Genomic DNA, 25,824 nt, shown 5'->3' on the forward strand with positions numbered 1-25,824 from the left:
TGCATGTGTGGTTCCCACCGTGAAGCATGGAGGAGGAGATGTGATGGCGTGGGGGTTAGCAAAGGCTACTCTGAAGAATATAAAATATATTTTGGTTTGTTTCACACTTTTTGGTTATTACATAATTCTATATGTGGTATTTCATAGTTTGGATGTCTTCACGATTATTCTACAATGTAGAAAATCATAAAAATACAGAAAAACCCTTGAATGAGTAGGTGTGTCCAAACTTTTGACTGGTACTCTATATATATATACACATATAGACACACACTTGTGGGGTATGCTTATATATTATAAGCAATAATGAAGCGTGCTTCCCCATCGTCTGAGGTCGCTCACCAGCAATTGATTTTTCATTTATTTCATTTCTTTCTTTTATTTTAATTTCTTTATATTTTCCTTTACAGATGCTTTCCAATGGTTCTGTGATTATTTTCCTGGTGCATTGGCTTCGATGTCTGGTGGCACACAAAATTACCATACTTCCCCATTGTCTCAGGCCGCTCACCTGCATTTTTTTCATTTATTTATATTTTCATTTACAGATGCTTTCCAATAGTTCGCTCACTCATTGTTCCGGTGTATCGGCTTTGATGTCCATCGGTGCGCAAAATTTCAGCTGTGCACATCACCCGGAAGGTACCGATCTTTAATATCAGTCAGTTTGTGAGTGAGTCAGATTATAGAGATTGCTTCCCACTTTGAGTTTTAAAGTATGCATGACAACCTTTATGCAATGCACAGAGACACTATGAAAAGAGTGGTGAAGTCTCCCCCTGGGCAGTTCCATAAATTTGTCAACCAGGAAGTCAATATTTCAAAATGAAATTATCAGCACAAATTATATATCATTTTTAAGGGAATTGTACAAGCTGTTCAAAAATTGTAAATTATAAATGCACTTGTTTTGAAAAAAATCTGCACGCTTCACAGAAATTTTTAATTGAACTTATGAAGTCAGAAAATTCATTTTTTCTGTGTATGTCCAAACACATGGTATTTTTTTTAATTATTCCAAGGTCATTAAGGTGTTAACACTATTTTTTCATTGTTACTTGTTTTCTACTAAACACTTGTCATATCATGGCCAAACAAAAGTTTCATATTCTCGATCTTTGTGTCTGTAGTATCTTCATAATGTGTCCAAAATGTACATCCGAAATTATGAAACTGCCCCCCTGACAATTCAAATGTTCTGGCTTACAATCAAGCTTCATCCGAACATCTGATAGAATGCTAAAGGTATTATCTTTCAAAATTATGCCAACACTGCTTTTTATGCAACTCCCCATCTTCAGGGTGTATCAGGAAATGAGAATGACTTCATCAGCAATATTCGGCAAGTCAGAAAATTCAATCAAAATCTCTATCAAGAAAAGTCAAGTCGCTTTTTATAAGTACATGTTTATTTTAAGAAAACCGTTAAGTGCTGAATTATAAATATCTCTGCTTATAGAAAGGACTTCAAAAGGCAATAGCAATAATAATAACAATGACTTTAAAATATATTCCCTTAATAAAGTGTACACAAGACATTATCGGTAGGAACCACATAAAATTCAGGAAGACACAAAGTCTACATTTATGATACTGGTATTACCATTGATGCAAAAGACGATTTAGCATGCACTAAGGACTAATATGAAGTCAATGAAAGTAATTTAACATCAGAAGCCACACTGCAATGGAGTGCAAAATTTAATTTGGCAAACTTCATTCAAATAAACTGGAGTTCAAAGTCAAACGTAAAAATGTCACGTGTTAAAAAAGGGCATGTTTCAACAACGAAGATTAGTCACACACTGTATGTAAACTGTTTCACGACTTATGCTGTGCCGAAACCCCCTTCCAGTAGTCAAGGATGTCATGCAAGTCTTCATCGGTTGCTAACTGCACCTTCATTTTCAGTGCATGTCCAGCCGCGATCTTTTCTTCGTCACGCTCTAACTTCTTGTGATAGGGCTTGAAGCGCACCCAGATCTTCTGTGCATTCTTGGCTGAGTATTCAGGGCTTGAAAAGTATCCTGAACGTTGGTCTCGTGGAGACAGCTGGTAGTAGCCAGCCAGACCACTGGCTGGTGCTCCTGCAAGTGCCCTGGGATGTGGCATGGTCTGTAGAAGGCTGGGACTGCGAACTGGGGGTAATTGCGGCGCCTGAGGCACTGGTAGCCGGTAATGAGGCCCAGGATATGAATGGCGATGCAGGTCTAAAGGCTGAACCTCAAGTTGTGAAAATCCAGATTTGGGGACAGTGCTTGGCCGATCAGGAGGCCTTGGAGGTCTCACTATAACTTTGTCAGTATAATGTTCCTCACTATGACTTGTGGGCCCGAAGGATGACTCAGAGTAAACAGAACGCAGTGTGCGGGCTGACGCTGTACTCGGCCGTCTGGGAGAGCGTTCAAGGGACAAATTTTTCTGTACTGGGTAGAAGGATTCTGCATGCAAAAGTGCTGGGGGTGAAAATGTGACCTGTTCATCCCTGCTGTGACCTTGTAAAGGTCGAGATGCGGCAGAAACAGTTAGAGGAACTGTAGATGTTGAAGGCTCTCCAACAGAAGCAAAGGTCACAGCATCGGATTTGAGGGCATCAATGCAGTTATTAATTATCTGATTTACCTTATCAACCTCTTTAGCAATTGTAGCTATTTCAGTGACAGAATCACGTTTGTCCACACTGTGTCCATCTCTCTTCTCAACTGTTCTCACATCCAGATAGTTTCCTTTGGCTGTACGTGGTGTCTCGTTTGCATCATGTGCCTTGACCACCTCCAATTCAGTTTGAAGAGCTGATTTGATGGATATCATTGCCGTGGGGGTTGTTTGTTCTGATTTGCTGGGAAGCAACTGATATGCTCCCCCAGTCTCAGTTTGAGAACCCTGTTTCAAATCTGCCAAGCTCGACTTCAAAGTAATGGACTTAGTGTGCTTTTCTTCTTCTTTCCTGCGCCTCCGTAAACAGTAGTATATTACACTAAGCACTACAACCATTCCAAACAAACAACCAAGAATAGTCATGATATAGTGTGTCATTGCTGAAGAGTTACTTGGGCTTTTGGACTCCTTCCAACTTTCTGTTTTGAACCATACACAGTTCTGTGGGTCACGTTGAGCATTCTTGATAAAGGCCACACAGAAGGTGTAGTTAGTACGAGGACGAAGACCTTTGGCTGTGTATGTCTCTCGACGTTTGTTGAGATTTTTTATATCCTCATAGTGTGTTTCATTGTGCACATTGACAAGCACATACATCTTGCTGAAAGGATCTGGGATATGTATGAGAAGCGTAACTTTAGTGGGTGCTGTCGAATTCAAACGGATGTCCGGCTTAAGATGATCATTTGTATACTCAACAGGTTCCAACATGAGCCGAGAACCCGTTGCTGCGCTACAATGACGGTTGAGTCCACACTCTTCAGTAGTCGAAGATTTCCATGGTGGATATGTTGGTTTCTGATAAGCATGGTGATCAATGCAAGAAGCCGAGAGCAGGTTGAAGACAATGGCCTCTGCCGAGCTCTTGTCAGGCCTTGTAACAAGCTGGTAGCCAATGTACTTGTGTGGCAGCTCACATTTCATGAGTTCATAGTAGGCTGAAACATGTCTCAGCCGCTGAAGCCACTTCAGGAAAGGTAGAAGGAGGCATGTACAGTTAAAAGGGTTGTTGTATAATTGTAATACACGAAGCATATTCAGGTGTTGAAACACAGCACTACTAAGCACAGCCAAGTGATTGGAAGATAAATTAACATGAACAAGCAACAAGCATTCCTGAAACACTGAAGCTGCAATCGTTTCCAAGAGGTTTCCCTGCAGGTATAGCTGTTCAAGTTGCCCTAACCCCCAGAACATTCCATCAGTGAGGTTGACGAGATGGTTGTAGCTGATGTTGAGAATGCGAAGGTTTTCATTGTGACCAAACGCACCTTCCTCAATCGTTTCAATCTCATTCCTCGTCAGATCTAACTGCGTAAGATTGACAAAGTTTGTAAGAGCGCTGACAGTTACAGTTTTTATCTTGTTGTCATTGAGTTTTATGTCCAATACGGTGCTGTTGATATGTGTTGGTATGGCTTCATAAGGTGGCTGGTTTTGACTGCAGATGGCCTGCCAAACAAAATTGTGATGCCCTTCTAGAAACCAGCATTCCCCAGCAGCCAAGGATGCACCACGAAGCAGAAGCAGTAGGGGCAGTGCCGTGAAGAAGCAAGAGGGTGGCATGCCGCCGCAGAGCCTTATTTCATGCCGTAGAGCGTGCCTGCAACAAGTCATGGCCAACGTTCTGTTGCTTCTGCCTCACTTATTAGCTTTCGGGAAATTCGCAACTTGTGCCAGTCATGGTATACGAGGAGCCTTCCCACCAGGAGCTCAGCGAGGCGAGCGTGCAGGCCAAACAAGACACTAGCATTAGAAATCGAGGCAAGCGAAATGTTTACTTAGAGGCAAGAAAACATTTACGTGAAGCCACGGTGCAGTGAAGTGACGCATGCCTGGGCTCTCACCACGGAGCAGCTTTCAATGCAACCATGTCTGTAAAACAACGAATGAAAACAAAGTTTGAGCTCATCTCAGTTTACATGTTACTGAAGTCACCATTTGCATTTGACGGATCATGTTACCTCGTGTAATACTAAGGTGAAGGAACATCTATTAACCAACCAGAACTTAGCCCCTGAGCTCACCATTTATTATCTAAATTCCTAATCCTTAACTCCTACTTCCTTTTGAAGAAAGCACACATCATCTGCACTGCCATTGTTGTTATTTATTCCACTCTTCTTTATATCAGTTGATACACTATTTTTGAAAAATGTAAAGTCGAGTGTTGTGCACAACTGCTGTTTGGAATTCACATATTCAAACATCAGGTCAACATTGAAAAATGGAACTCTTAATGCGCTAATCACCAATCAATATTTTCTTGCACTTAAAAAAGACTGACGACACTTTTAAAATGACACATTGATGGATCATGAATTTTTCATCATACTGTTTATAAACTTTGCTGAAAATTATAATTTTCTATTCGTTGCTTCAAAGGAATAATTAAATATTTGGTAGTTTGAGCGTGACAATTGCACAGAGACGACTCCTCCGACCGTTACGACTTCCTGAGTGGCCCCAATTATTCCCACTTTCCTGTGAAGTCGGTTTATGGCAACGTCTTGCAGGACTACAACTGGCTGGCCATGCCTGATGTTTGACTGAAGATGGAAGGAATTTGTAATTTGTTTCAGCATGCCGGCGATGACTCTGCTGCTCTTCACAAAAGACACCGTGGGATCTTTAACGGCCATCAACAAACGCTGTGCAGACAGGACACCCAGTTCTACGTTCATCCGAGGAACGGTACATTTCATGATATAACATCCTGCCCTGTGAAGCCTCAATGGAACAGTTTAGAGTTGGGAATCAAATTCAGGCGAGACAGCTCAAAGGTATTTGTGCTAACTCTGGACAATCCTCGGTGACAAGAAATGTGCGGAGAACAGAATGCGAAATGCGGAGAGAACATCGTCGTATATATCATTGATATGCAGATAACCAGATTCTACTTTTATACACACGTTATATTCTTGAACCACCTGGTTCGGGAACATCTATTTATTACGTATGCAAAATGGTGGCATATGCCGAACATTCCCCCTTTCATTACTCTTGTCTCCCAACTTCTTCTTCCCTCCTCCCAATCTTCGTGATAGTTCATTCCCTTCCTTTGATGCTTCTTCCTTCCCGACATCGTTTCCTTTAATTGTTTTCATGTCCCCTCCCCCCACCCCATCTCTACTCACCCAAACATTCAATTTATTTGTGCATATAATAGTATTGGCAACAAAAATACAACAACTTTTAAATGGTGGTCTATATTCCACTAATCTACTTGACACTTTTGGTGATCCCTCCTTGCTGTGAACACATCAAGTGTGCAGAGGTCGGACCTCCCAGGCGGAGCGCTTGATTGCTCATCCAACAAGCTATATTCTCGATAGTCCCGGATCTCTACTCCGATGTACCGTATATGCACAATGTTTAAAGAATAAAAACCCAAAGATTATCCAAGCGAACATTTTCGAGCTAAGACCTTGTTTGGAACTGTTCATCATGTGCGTGTCGAGCTGCCTCGCTCCTGCAGCCGTTTCAGTCATTTCGTCTTAAGTGAATCACCTTGTAAAATTTAACTGTGCTTGCTCCGTTACCCCCTAAATCACAGCTCTCCCCTAATTAGGCAGCATTATAGCTGATACGCTTGCAGAGACAGCGCAGAGAGACGAAACGAACTTCATAATGAGTTTGAAGCGACAGTTTGAAGCAATGCTGAACTAGTACATCGACGACTGCCTGGTGGAGAGCGCCGTTACAACCAGACGTCCAATATTTTCATAGGTGAGAGGGAGTGGGGGATTTTGATTTCTGTGTGTGTGTTTGGTGTGGAATGAACATATGGGGGTCAAGCACGCACTCTTGTTCCCTCTCAAAATATTCTCAAATATGTACCTATAGAAAACACAGTGTGTATATTTGTCTGACCCCTTCATTAGGACGATTTAAAAAGGGTTTTCAAGGCCAATCTTAAAACATGACTGTGTGTTCACTATGGTATATTTTTTAGGATAAAAAAACTAAAATAACATTTGTCATAAAAGAGTAATTACGTCTCTTCTATTGGAAATGTCAACAGTGACATGCAACCGGGCATCAATTGTGATATACAGAAGCATCAAAAAGAAAAAATAAATACAAGGCACAGGTGGGTGAGATTTGCTGCACATGATGTGCAGCGTGCTCAGAGTAAAATGAGTGTTCATTTACGTCAGAAGGATGTCCAATAAATAAAGAAGATAGAAGCACAAGTGACACTAGGCCGAGGCTTCAGATTTCCGCACGCTCACAAGGCTGCCCTGTCAAAATGAAACGTCCCAGAAGATAAAGAAAATAGGGTCACGTTTGGGCATGTAGTGTTTTAAAATAACGCTTACTGCTACAGATCATCATATCTTCCAGTTCCCTTGAATATTATAAATAAAATAATTCCAACCCATCATTTTTGACCAGCTTTTATTCTGATATGTATATATATATATATATATATATATATATATATATATATATATATATATATATATATATATATATATATATATTTATATATATATATATATATATATATATATATATATATATATATATATATATATATATATATATATATATATATATATATATATATATATATATATATATATATATATATTTATATATATATTTTATATATATATATATATATATATATATATATATATATATATATATATATATATATATATATATATATTTTATATATATATATATTTTATATATATATATATATATATATATATATATATATATATATATATATATATATATATATATTTATATATATATATATATATATATATATATATATATATATTATATATATATATATATATATATATATATATATATATATATATATATATATTTTATATATATATATATATATATATATATATATATATATATATATATTATTATATATAATATATATATATATATATATATATATATATATATATATATATATATATATATATTTTATATATATATATATATATATATATATATATATATATATATATATATATATATATATATATATATATATATATATATATATATATATATATATATATATATATATATATATATATATATATATATATATATATATATATATATATATATATATATATATATATATATATATATATATATATATATATATATATATATATATATATATATATATATATATATATATATATATATATATATATATATATATATATATATATATATATATATATATATATATATATATATATATATATATATATATATATATATATATATATATATATATATATATATATATATATATATATATATATATATATATATATATATATATATATATATATATATATATATATATATATATATATATATATATATGTATATATATGTATATATATATATATATATATATATATATATATATATATATATATATATATATATATATATGTATATATATATATATATATATATATATATATATATATATATATATATATATGTATACATATATATATATATATATATATATATATATATATATATATATATATATATATATATATATATATATATATATATATATATATATATATATATATATCCCTTCCAATTAATTTTTTTTTTCCTCTGTGCAGTGTGGAGCACAGATCTACAGTAGTTATTGCTCATTGTGTTATTTTGAAACATGTGAGTAAACTAACTTCAGCTCTTCAAGATATGCAGTGCCAATAGAAACTCTACACCCTCATTTAAAATTTTTCACCTTTTGTTGCCTTGGAGCCTGGAATTAAATTGCATTGAATCAGACTTTTTTTTACCTTTATTTACACATCGTAACCCACAACTTCCAAGTGAAAAACAAATTATACAAATTTCAGAAAATTAATAAAAAAATACAAAACTAGAACATCTTGGTTGGATAAGTGTCCACCCCCTGAGTTAGTACATGGTGGAAACACCGTTGACAGCAATACAGCTGTGAGTCTGTTGCGATCAGTCTCCACCAACTTTGCACACCTTGATTTAGCAATATTTGACCATTCTTCTGAAAAAAAATATGTTCAAGCTCAGTCAAATTGCATGAGGAGCATTGATGGACAGCATTCTTCATGTCATGCTCCAGATTTTCGATTGTATTTAGCTTGGGACTCTGATTGGACCACTTTATGGACACTTACCTTTTTGTTCCTTAGCTACTCCAGTGTAGATTTGGCTGTGCTCCATCTTTTTGCTCCATCCATTTTCCATCCAATTTAGCTCCATCCATTTTCCCTTCTATCCCTACAAGGGCCCCAGTTCCTGCTGAAGAGAAACATCCCCATAACATGATGCTGCCGCCACCATGCTTCACAGTAGGGATGGTGTTCTTTTGGTGATGTGATGTGTTGGGTTTGCGCCAAACGTAACAATTCGCATTTAGGTCAAAAAGTTCCATCCAGGTTTTATCACACCACAAAACCTTTTGCCACATGGCTTGATAATCTCGAGAGTGTTTTTTTGCATACCTTAAATGGAACTCAAGGTGGGCTTTTTTGTGTAATGGCTTCCATCTTGTCACCCTCCCATCCATACAAGCCAGACTTGTGGAGTGTTTGGGATATTGTTGTCACATGCACACAGTGTCCAGTCTTTGCCTAAAGGCATGTAGCTCTTTCAAAGTTGCCATTGATCTCTTATATGTACATATTGCCATATATGTACATATATATATATATATATATATATATATACATATATATATATATACATATATATATATATATATATATATATATGTATGTATATATGAGGCGCCGCGAGGAGGAATGATGCAAGGGACACATCGGCCATTTTGAAGTTGATGCCATATAGCACTATTTTAACCCTTCCCCTATCATCTGATCCTATGATCATCATATCATTAAAAAATGCCGCTTACATCACTCCTCCTCGCGGGGCCTCATGTGTGTGTGTGTATATGCACACATATGTATATATATATATATATATATATATATATATATATATATATATATATATATATATATATATACATATATATATATATATATACATATATATATATATATATATGTATACACATACACACAGATATACACATATACATATATATATATATATATATATATACACATATGTACACATATATATTTATGCACATATATTGTTACGAATCTGGAAGCCATTTGCACACAGAAAGCAGCCCCCGCAGTTCAGTTATTTCGATAAGTATGTGTTTATAGTCAGGGTCCCGTCCTTCTGTCTAATGGGTTAATTACATGTGTGCGCTACGAGTTACTTTTATAGTCAGGTTTTTTTTTTTACATCTTCAATCATCCTTGGTTTTCGCACCATCGCCATCCATTGCCCACGTGCATTGTGTCACGTACAGGGGTGAGGTTCCCTCTGCCCACCGTGAGCTTGTCCAATCGCCAGCGGCCGGCCCGACAGCCGACCCGAGATCACCCCTCCCCGCGACAAGGATGGATGGAGAATAGAGTACTCCCCTGGTTGTTCCGTCTGGGTTCTCAGACAAGCACGGGGAGAGGGTGGTTGTTGCCCCTCCCACCGGACCACCCCTTGTCCAATCAGGGAAGCTCATCACCTCAGGACTGGCTCCGCCTTAGCCAGATGGAGTGTTCTGCCCGACCAATGAGGGGCGGCCACCAGTCGCCCGCCAACCTCTCGTCCAATCTAGAGGCGAGTCCCTCAGAGCATTTCCCTCGACCTGCGGGGGAGGGGAAGGATAAGAGAAGGTTCACCCCATCGTCGAGAAGGGAAAAAGGAGAAAGAGAAGAAGCCTCGTCTTGCCTGCTGGCCTTCTTGTCTACCCGCGGGTGCTCGTCTCGTCTGGTCCGTTCCCGTGGTGGCTAGCGTCCATTGCGTCATTCCTGATATCTGGTGCTTGGCGCTGCGTTGTGGCGGCGGGTTCAATTCCCGCCACTGGACAAGCTCGATCAGACTGCACAAGGCGGCCAGGGGCAAGAATAGGCCCCTGCCCTCAGCTCGCCTTTCCCTTCCAAGCTGAAGGGCCAATGAAAGGCCGCGACCACCATTTACGTGTGTGTGTGTGTGTGTGTGTGTGTGTGTGTGTGTGTGTGTGTGTGTGTGTGTGTGTGTGTGTGTGTGTGTGTGTGTGTGTGTGTGTGTGTGTGTGTGTGCCAGTCTGTTAAGTAGAACTGTTAAGTGCCTTTCACTCACTGTACATTGCCTGCATTTATTTTATTCGGATAACTCTGCTCTTTGTGTGCTCCCCTCCCCGATTATTGTTGATAAATAAACCCCCATTAAATGTACCAGCTCGTTTTCTGCGCTTTCTCCCATTGACCCAGCACAGTGCGTATTGAGAATTAGTGAGGCCGTCGGTGCTGTAAATCGTTCATTTCGTACGGCGCGGCTTTGGTAACTTCCGCTCGGTTATGCCGGATCTGAGTCGGTAAGAGCGACTTGGTTTGGACAACGTCGGCCGAGGGTGTGGTTTCCCCGGTAGCTATACTGCGTGGTTATTTAGGTTTATTGGAGATCGAGACAATTAACCCAACGCCACGCTGTCGAAATATTGGCGTCCACTGTCGCTAAGGTACCCGTGACCTTTGGAGTTGTCCGAGAGTCACGACCTAAATTCCGGGAGTTCGGTGGGAGACGGCTCTACTGCTCCACCTAGCGGTCGTCCTCGCCACCGAACCCCGGCCCTCAACAATATACAAATATATATATATATATATATATATATATATATATATATATATATATATATATATATATATATACAGTAAGCATATATATATATATATATATATATATATATATATATATATATATATATATATATATATATATATATATACAGTAAGCATATATATTTATATATATATATATATATATATATATATATATATATATATATGTATATACATATATATATCTACTATATAAATGGCAGTCCTTCTGTCTGTCCGTGTGTTTTTTTGTAACGAATAAGCTCCTAGACCAGTGAACCGATCTTGATGAAACTTTACACATGTATAGAAATAACATTCAGCTCCAGGATGCGCTCAGTGGCTCTCCATAAAAATGAAAAAATATATATATATTAAAAAAAAAATATATATATATATATATATATATAAAAAATAAATTCCCATTAAAAAAAAAGCCTTTCAAAGAGTGCGCCGGCGTATTAATCATAACAAAAGGATTCATAGTTAAAAACGCTGGGGTTTTTTGAAATACAAAATGTTCCTATTCTTTGACATTTTAAACATACACATTCTCCTCCTGTTATTTGAATTCTCGAACTGTACGCGCACGGCAACAGCTAACTGCTGATAGATCTGCTCATGAAAGAGCCAGACAAGCGGAGTCAGCTGAAGAGAGAGCGAGAGAGAGAGAGAGCGGGAGAGAGCGGGAGAGAGCGAGAGAGAGAGAGAGAGAGAGAGAGAGAGAGAGAGAGAGAGAGAGAGAGAGAGAGAGAGAGAGAGAGAGAGAGAGAGAGAGAGAGCGAGTCGTCTTACTGCTGATATATCTGCTCATGAACGAGCCAGGCAAGCAGAGTCGGCTGCAGAGAGAGAGAACGTCGCCTAACTGCAAATAGAGCGTCACACCAACGGGCGAGAGAAGCACAAAACTCACGTTCCAGCTTTCTCGGTCTGGGTTTTGGCAGGACATCAAAGACAGTTTCCACTGCTGCTGGAAACATTGAGTGGCTCAAAGCCACCTTCAACTATGACCTCTCTGAGGATTATGGCAGCATGAGGAATGAGGAAAGCCTTCCTTCCATAAATCTGAGGAATAAAAGAAGCCTTCCTAATTTGCTCCATACAAATAATGCCTCAGTCTAATTAGCGTGAGGAAAATAGGGCAAATTTCCTGGGTATTACCGGGTACTTCAGCTAGTATATATATATATATATATATATATATATATATATATATATATATATATATATATATATATATATATATATATATATATATATATATATACATATATATATATATATACAAAAAATATATTTCACACATACAAATACATACATATATATATATATATATATATATATATATATATATATATATATACATATTTAGATATATACTGTATATATATATATATATATATATATATATATATATATATATATATATATATACATATGGATATATACATATAAACATATATATATATATATATATATATATATATATATATATATATATATATATACACATATGTATATGTAGATATTGATATAGATATAGATATATACATATATATATATATATATATATATATATATATATATATATATATATATATATATATATATATATATATATATAGCCTGGTGTTGGCGCAGTGGATAGGGCAGCGGCTTGGGATCCAAAAGGTCCTGAGTTCAAGCCCCGTTTGGGTCACTGAATTAATACACCAGGGGGTTGACTCAGCCTGTCATCCTTCCGAGGTCGGCGAAATGAGTACCAGTGTACTGGGCCGGTGTATACCCCGGTTAAAATAGGTGTACCATATCCCTGTGTCGTAAGAGGCGACCAGGGTTGCGTCAGGAAGGGCATCCGGCGTAAAACAAGTATATATATATATATATATATATATATATATATATATATATATATATATATATATATATATATATATAAATATACATATAGATATATACTGTATATATATATATATATATGTATATATATATATATATGTATATATATATATATATATATATATATATATATATATATATATATATATCTTCTTCTTCTTCTTTCGGCTGCTCCCGTTAGGGGTCGCCACAGCGGATCATCTGTGTGATCCGCATAGTGATTTGGCACGTGTTTTACGCCGGATGCCCTTCCTGACGCAACCCTGCTCGCCTCTTACGACACAGGGATATGGTACACCTATTTTAACCGGGGTATACACCGGCCCAGTATACTGGTACTCATTTCGCCGACCTCGGAAGGATGACAGGCTGAGTCAACCCCCTGGTGTATTAATTCAGTGGCCCAACGGGGCTTGAACTCAGGACCGTTTGGATCCCAAGCCGCTGCCCTAACCACTGCGCCAACACCAGGCTTCATATATATATATATATATATATATATATATATAGATATATAGATATATAGATATATATAGATATATAGTTATATAGATATATATATATATATATATATGTATATAAAGATATATAGATATATTTATATATAAATATATATATATATATATATATATATATATATATATATATATATATATATATATATATATATATATATAGATATATATATTGTTGTGGTTACCAGATTCGCAAACCACCATTCAGGTCCCTTAGGTGAGGTATCTCGGTAAGTGCATGTGTAGTTAGGCCCAGACCGTTGTCTAGTGGGAATACATGTCATTTATGCGTGCTGCGACTCTTCAGGATAGCCGTTTTTCTTTTACTATCTTTAATTTGGACCAACCGCCATGATTACCACCACAACCACAACATCAACCACCAACCACAACGCCGCTTCACCACAACCGCCACAACCTTCACGTCACACCTCGCAACCGTAGCATCGCCACCGTTCTTGCCCCGCTGTGGGTACCGGTGTTGGACACGTGCAGGGCGCGCGTCGAACAGCGTGTACAAAATCACGGATTTTGTGCTTCAAAAACGGATCAAAAACGACACACGCCCACTTTTTGCCGTCCAATCGGTGAGCGAGGGGCGAATTGGCCCCGCCTCCAGGACGATCGATATATGCAAATTTGTGGATCAAAAAGCCTTCACGCCCACTTTTTCTCGGGCCAATGGGGAGCGAGGTGAAAGGTCAAAGGGAGGGGGTCAAAGGCGAAGCTACGGGGGGATAAAAGGACCGTGTTCGTCAGTCAGGGCAGAGTCGAGAAGGGGAGAGTCCAAAGAAGAGTCCAGAGTCGGAGAGTCCCGAGGCGGAGAGGCGGAGAGTAGGAGAGTCGGAAGCAGAGGGTCAAGACTTCGCGGGCGGTGGAGCTGCTCGTCGTGTGCGGAACGGAGGGGACGGAGCTGTGGAAAGGCGGCGACACCAGACGAGGGGGTGCTCGCGTCGTGCAGGAAGCTGCACCCGAGGGAGGCCGACAGCACGACCTGGCCGAGGTGGAGACGCTCGTCGCACATAATAAAGATCCTCTATACCCCGAGCATCAGCAACCCCCTCCTGTTTCCCCCCGCGCTGAGATAGTGCGACCAAGGGGGCCCTTTCCCACCCCCTGCCAGACACTGTCCGCGAGGTCCGCGGAGTTGGGGCGCCATCGCCGCTCCGCGTCTCATCACCAGACGGGTAGGCGCGACCCGGTCTCGGCCTCAGGCCCGCCTCATTCTTGGGGGTATTCTTTTCCTTGGTTTTGGGTATGTGTTGTCGGCGCCGTCTGTGAGGTAGAATTGTATAAGTGTTGCCGTGTGCTCGGTAGTCGGTATTAGCTCTGCATTGTTTTCGCTTTTATATTTGCTTTTTGTGTAAATGGAATTGTGTTTTTTCTGTGTGCTTTTGGTGGAATTGAATATGTGTGCTTTCCGTTCGTCGCGAATAAATGTGCTTTATTGTTGAACTGTTTCCCGCTTCGCTTCGTCATTTCTCCCATTGAACCCTCATCTTGCTTCACGTAAAGGGTTGGTAGTGGGCTGAATACGCCCGATAATTAATCGAACCGTCGAGGTCGACGATAACACCGCTCGGTTATTCTGATAGTACGGAACGGGTCGCTTAAGTGGCCCGTGTCCGAAGTCGACCTGCGGCGAGGTGCGATCGCCCGGTCTACCCTCCGCGTGGGTACTTAGGTAGGTCGAATTTGGCGAGCAACCCTATCCCACGCGGGGGCTGATTGGCTCGATCGCGGTGAGACTGAAAGGTCCACCCGTGACTGGTTCCCGGCGTTAGTCCGAGAGGGTCACGACTGGATTGTCCGTCCGGTGGGCGACGTGCCGCGATTCGAGTTACGTGGCCGTCAGCACGCCGGCGGGCGCGAATCCGCAACAATATATATATATATATATATATATATATATATATATATATATATATATATATATATATATATATATATATATATATATATATATATATATATATATATATATATTTATATATATCATAGACATGGTCAGTGCTCGTGGATGACCGAGAGTAGAACAGAAGGGAACAAAATGGAAAAGGGGAGAATAGACACATATGTGGGTGAACAAGCTGCACATAAACTGAATGAAGCACAGAAAAAAGAAGAAGGTGAAATCGGGGATGAAACAGAAAAGTAACAAACCTACTCACATCCGAAAAGAGGTGAGGGTCTTATTGGATGGGGGAAAAAGAAATAACCTGGAATAAGGGAATGCTTGGGAATGGGGCAATTTGGGGGAAGAGGAGATCATGAATATGGATCAGGGTTGACCTGGGTAGTGTTGATTAGCTGTCCTGAAGTCCTGAGGGAAGAATGGGATGGAACACACTGGGGAAGTTTGCTCTCCATGTGAGAGAAAACACGAAAAAATGAGTAGAGGTGAGAGGTGAGCCCAGATTTTGGGGGTTTAACAAGAGGGTTACTGGCAGACCACATGCACCTGTGAGGGACAGGGCCAAGATAGGGCAACTGCATCGTATGTATAATATTGTTCATTGTGTTGTTTGGAAACAAGTGAGGAAACTAAACTTCCTGCTTGTGCCCTCTTCCACTTCATCTAAATCCATTGCATTACAAAATGCAAATGGCAAAAGTTATAAAAACATTTTTTAAAATATAAAAGAACGTAGGGATGTTCTTCCAAAAAGTATGTAAACAAGTTAGGAATGGTCACAATAAATGATCGTGTGAAACCATCCCGACATATTTCTTTGAATAATGGTTGTCCCGAGTAAAGACATATAAATAGCGAACACACACACACACACACACACACACAGACACACACACACACACATACACACACACACACACACACACACACACACAGTTGATGTCGTTTCTCAGGACAATCATTATTCAAAGAATGATGTAGGGATGGTTTCACATGATAATTTCTCATGACCAACCCTACCTTGTTTACATAGTTTTTGGAAGAACATCCCAACAACCTTTTGCATTTTAAAAAATGTTTTCATTTCTTGTTTCTTTTATATATATAAATATAAATATATGTGTGTGTATATATATATATATACATATGTTTATATACATGTAATTAACACCTCCCACACTCCTCTTATCAAAGAGGCTAACATAAAGCAACCCAAGAAGACCTACACAAGGTAAGCGTTTTGCTGTTTCAAACCCTTCCCAGAGTTCCTCCACAGCTATAAAGACGTTCACACTTAGTACACACATGAGAATCCCAATGCTACACACCCCCTCAGCTGCCGGACCAGTTTCATCGCTTATTGATGAATGATCAGTGACAGAGCAGACAGCAATGTATACCAATGAGGCTCCCAAGCATGTACCACGTGCAAATGTCAAAAGCAGTCAATATATAAATAATAAAGAAAGCCACCTCGGTTTCGTTGATTAGATGAGAGCTATTCCCTTCATTCACAGGTGATAGATGTAGGTGGGTCTTTCTTTATTATTTATACATTGACTGCGTTTGACGTTTGCACGTGGTACATGCTTGGGAGCCTCATTGGTATGCATTGCTGTCTGTGCTGTCACTGATGATTCGCCGAAAAGTGATGTAACTGGTCCGGTAGCTGAGGGAGAGTGTAGCATTGGGATTCTCATGGGTGTACTATTTGTGAATGTCTTTATTGCTGTGAAGGAATTCTGGGAAGGGTTTGAAACAGCAAAGCACTTACCTTGTGTTGGCCATCCTGGGTTACTTTTTGCAGCTTCTTTGGCTGGAGGAGTGTGGGAGGTGTCAATTATAAATATAATATCCCAGCCACCTAGGTTTCGTTTATTAGGTGAGAGCTGATTGGCTATTCCCTCCATTAACAGGTGAGAGATGTGGGTGGGTCTTTTTTAATATATATATATATATATATATATATATATATATATATATATATATATATATATATATATATATATATATATATATATATAAAAAGATGTTCTTGTACTGATTAAAAATGTTTTATTACAAACGTTATCGATGTGCTTAGATTGTGATGGTACTGGACATTCTTTATAGACGATCTAACATTCTAAATAGTACGTACTTTATAGAAATATGTTTGTGTTGTTGCTGTCACAGACTTCCTGATAATATTTCACTGTTAGCCACACTTATAAGCATCTGAGGCCCAAGGGCAAATGTTTCTATCAGCCCCACCCCCATTAGGCTGATTGACAGTTGTAGTCCGGCACATCCCTTTTTGATTCCTTCCTCTTCCTTTACAAATGAATAAAATTTTGCATAATTTTCGTGGAATACTTTGAAGCTATTAAAATTGCGATAGCAAAGGATGCTGTACCGAGTAAAACTGTCAGATGGTACCAGAGTCATTGTCATTGAGAGGCAGTCGGAGATACGCCGTCTGATGATGATGATGATGATGATGATGATGATGATCGAGAAGAAGATTTGCCAGTTTTGACAGATCTCGATTTTTTGCTTTTTCCTGCTTTTGCCATGGCAGACAGGTCTGGAGTACTGAAAAGTGATCCCTGCCATGACAATCAGCCGAACAGACAACGTATGCTCTCGTATGTCGCCAAAGTGACTTTTTAAGAGAAGATACTCCAACTTTAATTTTGTATATAATGGGTGGGACCGACATTTTTTTTCTGCACCATCCCTACATCGGGAGTACTAGCACACTCACTGAGAAAACGCATTGACCGATTCAAAAACCTCTCGGAATGAGACAATAGTATATTTACTTAGGCAAAGAAAATTTCAAGTAAACGTTTCATTGGACTCTTGTGAATAAGTCGTTCCTGGAACATTTTTAATGACAGGTAGGCAACACATCTAGGAGTGCGTTTCTCAACTATGCCAACTGAACAACCGTTTTTATTTTAAATTTCTGCTTACTGTGCCAGTCCACGGACTTGCTGATTAATCCGCTGATGTTTCAGTCATGGTCACCTTAGTGAAACGGTAGTCTTCGATTAGCACGTACCCGTAATGGATTTGCCTTGGCACGAATCGCTGGCAGAGCGAGGCGCACTGCGGATAATACTTTAAAGCGCCAAAAAAAAAAAAGAAGAAGAAATCCGCAGCGAATTCGGAGCTTAATTACTTTCAAAATCCTTGAGCTACAGGCAACGACAACAATTACTTATTCCCGCTTGCGATGCTTAATTGTATGTGGCTCAATTACCATCAAATGTGGTCACGGATCGGGCGCGCGAGCACGGATGACACGGTGATCTGTGCAGTCGGGTTGGACAGCGACCGCGCACGCCGAAAGTGTGTCGGCAACTGGTTTGCTGTGGGGAGAAAGGTCAGCGAGAAATCCTAGGTTCAAACAACGGCTGAGCCTTCTTGTTTGCACGGCAAGAAGCCAACCGTTCATCAGCAGTGCTGCTTGTCATGAGCAAAACTGCGCGTTCTTACCCCCGAAGCCTTGGTCCCTCCCATGTGCATCGAACGCGCTCCATTTGCAGCATGTTTCAATGCCTTGGGTTGCAATTATAACCCGTATCCTACACCCTGAAACTGTGCAAATATTATTTCACGTTTTTGTACGTCATTATATCATGGAAATGTGCGGAGGAAGTAGGCTATTTGGCCCATAATGCCCGTGCCATACGCAATGCATCTTCGCTCCCACATCGTGCGGGTACGTGGGACGTTCTGAAGGTTCGATGAATGACATACTCAGGAGTATATGACATAAGTTTAACGGTGGTTGGGAATATCCGAAGTTAAGAAGAAAGCAACATCCAACCAAAACAATGTACCAAGACCGAACCTGCCAGTTTGATAGGTAACAAACAAGTGATAGCAAACCGAACCTCAAACCATTTCCAACAAGGACCTGACACTCTAGATCCCCCGCCTTTTTGGTGGTACGAGCAATAGATCTGTCAAATATGAAAGCTAACTCTTGAACAGTTTTTGAAATCTCGCGTACACAAGCCAAGTTAACAAGATGGTCAACATGGCAACAGCATTCAGCCAATCAATCACAGCCGTGATACAATCAGAGTGAGATAATATCATGAGGAATATATATATATATATATATATATATATATATATATATATATATATATATATATATATATATATATATATATATATATATTTATATATATATATATATATATATATATATATATATAAATATATATATATATATATATTTATATATATATATATATATATATATATATATATATATATATATATATATATATATATATATATATATATATATCTGCAATATTGAAGCGAAATGTTCAACGGTTTTTGAAATACCTCGTACACAAAAGTACATGGACGGATGAGCGGTCGGTTGGAGTTCATTTTAATGACCCCCGTCTCCGACCTTGTAGGAGAGGTGGGGGACAAAAACACAAAAGGATGTCGGGGTGGCAATGCGTAAAAGCTTACAAACAAGGTAGTGATTCATTGTCACGTAAAAACATACAACGTCCTATTTTCCACCGAATTAACGTGTGAACAGAAAAATTAATCCAGCTATCCCCGAAGTACATATCAAAAAGAGCAGCGCACTTGTCTGGGTTCTCATATAATATAACCCTGACTGTTGAAATACCTCCAATTCTACATTCCCAAGCACTACATGCAGGTGTCAAGAAAGGTGTACTTGGAGGATGTCAAAATTCAGAGGGTGCCATGAAAAATACAACAAATGCGCATTGTGTTAGAAAATAAGTTCATACCTTATGGCTGTCTCGATATCAGACAAGCATAGCATGTTTACATTCCACTACTAATTGCTTTAGCAGTGCATTACAGCTATCACAGTGTAACTACTGGTGGTCAGGAATCAGGCTTTATCAGTGCACTTGACAGCAAGCTAATTACAAGCAAATATTGTGTGATGTGCAGGACAACAACCAAACAATGAATTATAAACAACAACAAAAAAAAATTGGTATCGACATATATACGGGTTTCAGAATGTGGAATGGAGTCCTCCCAGGGTGGGCTCAAAGCATCCACCTTCATTTCGGTAAGGGGTCACGATTCATGGACCAAACTGTAAAGTTTTTTGTTTTCAAAGTTTTGTGCCGAGGGCTCTCTTCAGGACGTCGCTGAGCCCTGGACAGCTTCGTCTGTTATAATATTCCCATGGATGGTTTTTAGCTCATTGGTAAAGTAGGTCCGGGGAGCTTCTGGGATGGCACATCATCCATCCGTCCATCCACAAATACTTGCAACTTCTTCTCAGAAACTACACATTCGATTTCAATGAAATTTGACCACAACCTTCATCACCGATGATAGCATAAAAATGAAAAACGGGGTCTTAGGGGGTCTACAGAGGGAGTTTATGGGGGGGTGGGTTTCCTCCCCAAAGAGGTTTTTACTTTCTTCTTAAAAGACACACACAATTCCGATGAAACTTCACGACAACCTTCATCTCTCATGAGTCATGATGTACCTAAGTTTGTTCATGACATTAGAAAAATCTGCTCTAAGGGGATTTATGGGGGGTTGCCCCCAAAAATATGTATTTGCTTTCTTCTCCAAAACTACACATATAGTTCTGATGAAGCTTGACCACCATCTTCACCTCCCATGATGTACTAAAGTTTGTTCATGACATTAAAAAAATTGGCATCTCGGAGGGTCTATGGGGAGAGGGGGTTTGCCCCCCAAAATATGCATTTGCTTTCTTCTCAGAAACTCCACGCAATTCCGATGAAACTTGATAACCATCTTCACCACCCTTCTTCTTCTTCTTTCGGCTGCTCCCGTTAGGGGTCGCCACAGCGGATCATACGTTATGATCCGCATAATGATTTGGCACAGGTTTTTACGCCGGATGCCCTTCCTGACGCAACCCTGGTCGCCTATTACGACACAGGGATAGACCATCTTCCATCTTCACCACCCATGATGCACCAAAGTTTGTTAATGTCATTAAAAATTGTGGTCTAAAGGGTTCTTACAATGGAAGTTGTTCCCCAAAATATGTATTTGCTTTCTTTTCTGAAGCCACACACACAATTTCGATAAAACTTGACCACAACCTTTATCACCCATGATGTACCAAGGTTTGTTCATGGCATTAAAAAAAAACGTCATAGGTATTTACTTTCTTCTCCATTATATATTTTTGTGAGTCATCCATGTCTTCCAGCGGTTCCCTGGTTATCTTATCCAGCCACAACCTGGTGAGCGCCCAGGTGTACTGCCCCTTATGTTTAATATCTCTGTGAGGTTCTTTGTCATCATTTCTGAAAGTCCAGCTATCACAGGTACAACTTTGGCATTCTTCAGCTTCCAGGATCGTCTCACTTCATTCTTGAGGTCTTGCTGTTTGGTCATTTTCTTGATTTCTGCATTGCTTAGTCCAAAATCGCTGGTATTAACACCTCAATGAGCAATGCGGTATTCTCTTTATTGTACCTAACTCTTATCTGATATTTGGTCGCAACGCTTTGTTTTCGATGTTCACGCTCAATGGGATCATTAGTTTGTACATGAGCAGGAGGTACTTCCATGTTTTCAGTGAATACTTTTGCTTCATGTTCACCTAAATTTTTTGTAACTGGAACATCAAAGATTTTGCAGATGTGCCAGCGGATTACATTGTAAACTCTGTTGTGTTGTTGTGTGTTCAGCTGCTCTGACATGAGTTTGTTTTTGTGTGCGTGTTCGGTCATTAAGCATAACATATCATTCTCTTTACTAACCTCACCTCCACCCCTCACCTTTCTCTCTTCTTCTTATTCTTCTTCTTCCTCTCTCTCTCTCTCTCTCTCTCTCTCTCTCTCTCTCTCTCTCTCTCTCTCTCTCTCTCTCTCTCTCTCTCTCTCTCTCTCTCTCTCTCTCTCTCTCTCTCTCTCTCTCTCTCCCTCACCAATCCTCAAATCCCTCCCTCCTGCAGTATAGCAATATTTGCTGAGGCATAGCTCTCCCCACCTGCCCCCCCCCTTCCTCACTCATCCCTCCTTCCTAGCTTCCCCTCCCTCCTCTCTCTCTCTCTCTCTCTCCGCTCCCTCTCTCCTCTCTCCTCTCTCTCCCTTTCCTTCCTCTCTCAAACACCCCCCTGCCCCCACTCAACAGCCCCTGTCAGTGAAGTGACGGGTTGTATTTGCTTGTATATAATGAAAAACCATGTTGACATTTCTTGCATAATTGTGAGTATGTCATTCCAACAACATTTTGATTGCCCTTCATAATATATCAGCCCTGTAGGTTGGTACGTGAGCCAAACTTTCTGTTATCTGTGTGGGTTGACCATAGGATATACCATCTTGCTACATTGGCATCTTACAAGTTATCTCCGCCACTGAAGATGAACAGAGATTATATTTTCACCCTTGTCCGTCTGTTTGTTTGTTTCTGCAAGCTCTGCTATTTGTCTGTCAGCATGATATCTCAAAATGTTGTGAACGGATTATGACAACACTTGGTGGATGAGTTGGTGAGGGGACAAGAACAAGCTGATTCCATTTTCGTTAAGGTCTGGATTCAGATCAGACCTACCGGTGGGATACACAACATAAACCAATAAGCTTGGCGGAGCTATGCGCTCTATCGAGTGTCGTTCTAGTTTGACCTGCACTTTATATAGGGGAAACTGGATGACTGCTTGGAGATCGCTTTAGTGAACATTTCAACGATGTCAGAACCAACAATAATGACATCCGTAAAGCGGTTTCTTGTCATTGAACCTTTTTCAATGTTAAAGTCTCCATTCATGGATCATGAGTCCTCATTGAGGCCAAGCCTCAAATAAAAGAACTGCATGTATAAAAAAGGGAAGAAAGAGAGAATTGTCTAAGTGTTTTAGAAGAGGTAAAAAAAAATCTGCTTTTTGAAAAAGAGAAGATCATAACTGTTTGGAAAGACATGAGAAGGAAAAGAGTTCCAGAGTTTGACAGTAGAGTCTGGAGGGGAAGTAAAAAACATCATAATGACCCACCCTTGAGTTTCGAATGGACACACAATGATCATTTGATGCAGTGGCTTGTCGAGTATCCCGTGGTCTCACTAAAGGCGGAGATACACAAGCAGCAAGTTCTTGGGAGTAGAAACCGAAGTAATATATGCAGTATGGAAAAGAGAAAGAGAGCCAACTTTGCGGCATAATTCAAGCGGGTCGAGTTTTCAGGTCAGATTGTGAGAGTTGATAAGTCGGATTACTTTGGATTAAATTCTGTCCTGTAAGTATGTGGAGCTGGAACCTCCCAAGATATGAAAGCAGTCCGAGAAACCTCCTTAGACTGAGAGCAGTTTATGCAAGGACAAATCAATCCTTTATATAGTTGAAGCAACTGTTCAGAGTAGAAGAATCTTCAACATCTGAACAGGACTCCCATTTTATTAGAGGCAGACTTAGCTATTTGCGTAATATGTGGATTCCAGGATAATTTTGATGTTAGGATAATTTCTAATCGGTTTATTGTATCACATGGTGTAATTGTGGAGCTGGAAAATGAGGTTGGAGAGTTGAGAGGAGTTTTGGAGAAAGAGAGAGAAAGAGAGAGAAAGAGAGAGAAAGAGAGAGAAAGAGAGAGAAAGAGAGAGAGAGAGAGAGAGAGAGAGAGAGAGAGAGAGAGAGAGAGAGAGAAAGAGAGAGAAAGAGAGAGAAAGAGAGAGAAAGAGAGAGAAAGAGATATATATATATCTATGGGAAGAAGTTGAGTTTTGGAAGCATTAAAGTTAACTTGATTACATTTGCCCCAATGGGAAAACTTATCCAAATCTGAATTTAAAAAGGAGGCGGTGATGAAACAAGATGTAGACTGAGTGAGTGAAGATGGAGCAGAGGGGAAAAAACATGGAGGAATATAATGTTGAGTCATCAACATATCAGTGCATTTGGTTAATTGTAGAAGAAAGAAGGTCATTGATAAAAAGAAGGAAGAGTGGTGGAGACAGGACAGAACCCTGAGGGACTACAAGATGGACACAACAGGGACTTTCAGGTCGTTGCACTACAGGGACTTTCAGGAAGGAAAGCACGGAATTTAAAGGAGGTGGGTTTGGGATGGATTAACGGGGGTAGAAAAGATCATGGTTTTGGATGGGGGAAGATAAGAGATGATGGTGAACATCTGTTTTGAAGACCTGGAGGGAAGAGTGGGATTGAAGGGAGTGGAGGAGTTTGTTACAAAGGTGGGAAAAAAAGAGGAATGAAAGAGTGAAGGTGAGCACTGATTCTTGATTTTGGTAGCTTAACTAGAAATGGGTTCTTGACGGACCTTGAGCGCCCTGTGGAAATATTGGGAGGACACATCGCAGTCAGAGCAGGTGGAGGGGGCGAGCCAGAGATGAAACGGAAGAAGACAGAAAAACCACCGACTTGCCTTTGGTGTGAGAGTGAGAGACCCAATGACTCAGCCTCATCGCAGGAGATACCAATGATCTTAAATGCCTTGGTTTCCACAGCATGAAGCTGAGAAAGGTAAAAGGCTGGAGCACCAGCCCAGAGGGGAGAGCAGTACTCCATCATGCTGTCGATGAAAGCTTTGTATGTGGTCAGGAGCTCAGGTGTACCAAAGAAGGATTTTGCGCGATGGAGGATGCCCAGTCAGGAACTGCCTTTGGAGACCAACTTGGAAATGTGGCTTTCCCAGGAAAGATCGTGGCAGATAGTGAGACCCAGAAGTTTGAATGAAAGGACTTCTTCAAGAGGATTGTTGAGAAAGTAGATGGGGGGAGGGGATTCAAGGCAGTACTTTCAGAGAGACATATTGAAAGTGTGAGATTTGTCCGGATTGAAAGACATGTTCCAAATGTTGGACCAGTAAGATACGTAATGTACCAAAGCATATCACCGATAGATCTTGCCTTACTAAAGCCATATTTATGGTCAGATATAAAACAGAGATTCAAGATGCTTGAGGAAATGGGAATTGGGAATACATTCACAATTTGGAAATAGTAGAAGTCAGAACAATAGGACGATAGATGGAAGGTTTTGTCTGCTCAACCTTCTTAAAAGTAGACTGTACAAAGGCATGTTTCCAGGAAACAGGAAAAGTTTGGGTTTTTCAACAAAAATGAAAAGGTGGTGAATCACAGTGAGGGAAAG

At 39.4% G+C, this 25,824-nt stretch overlaps 1 protein-coding gene across 3 annotated transcripts in view; it reads right to left on the reverse strand.

The window, feature by feature from the left end:
* Positions 1-1,395: 1,395 nt before the first annotated feature.
* ELFN1 (extracellular leucine rich repeat and fibronectin type III domain containing 1) overlaps positions 1,396-25,824 on the reverse strand; it is a 177,952-nt gene continuing 153,523 nt past the window's right edge. For all 3 annotated transcript variants that reach the window (XM_085885141.1, XM_085885124.1, XM_085885131.1), the window contains one exon: positions 1,396-4,533. In XM_085885141.1, coding sequence (XP_085741267.1) covers positions 1,822-4,275 — 2,454 coding nt within the window. In that variant the 5' untranslated portion in view covers positions 4,276-4,533 and the 3' untranslated portion in view covers positions 1,396-1,821. The remainder of the gene's footprint in view (positions 4,534-25,824) is intronic.

This window comes from Eptatretus burgeri, chromosome 1, assembly GCF_056783735.1.
Source record: "Eptatretus burgeri isolate ZD-2024b chromosome 1, Ebu_testis_v1, whole genome shotgun sequence".
Classification (NCBI taxonomy): domain Eukaryota; kingdom Metazoa; phylum Chordata; class Myxini; order Myxiniformes; family Myxinidae; genus Eptatretus; species Eptatretus burgeri.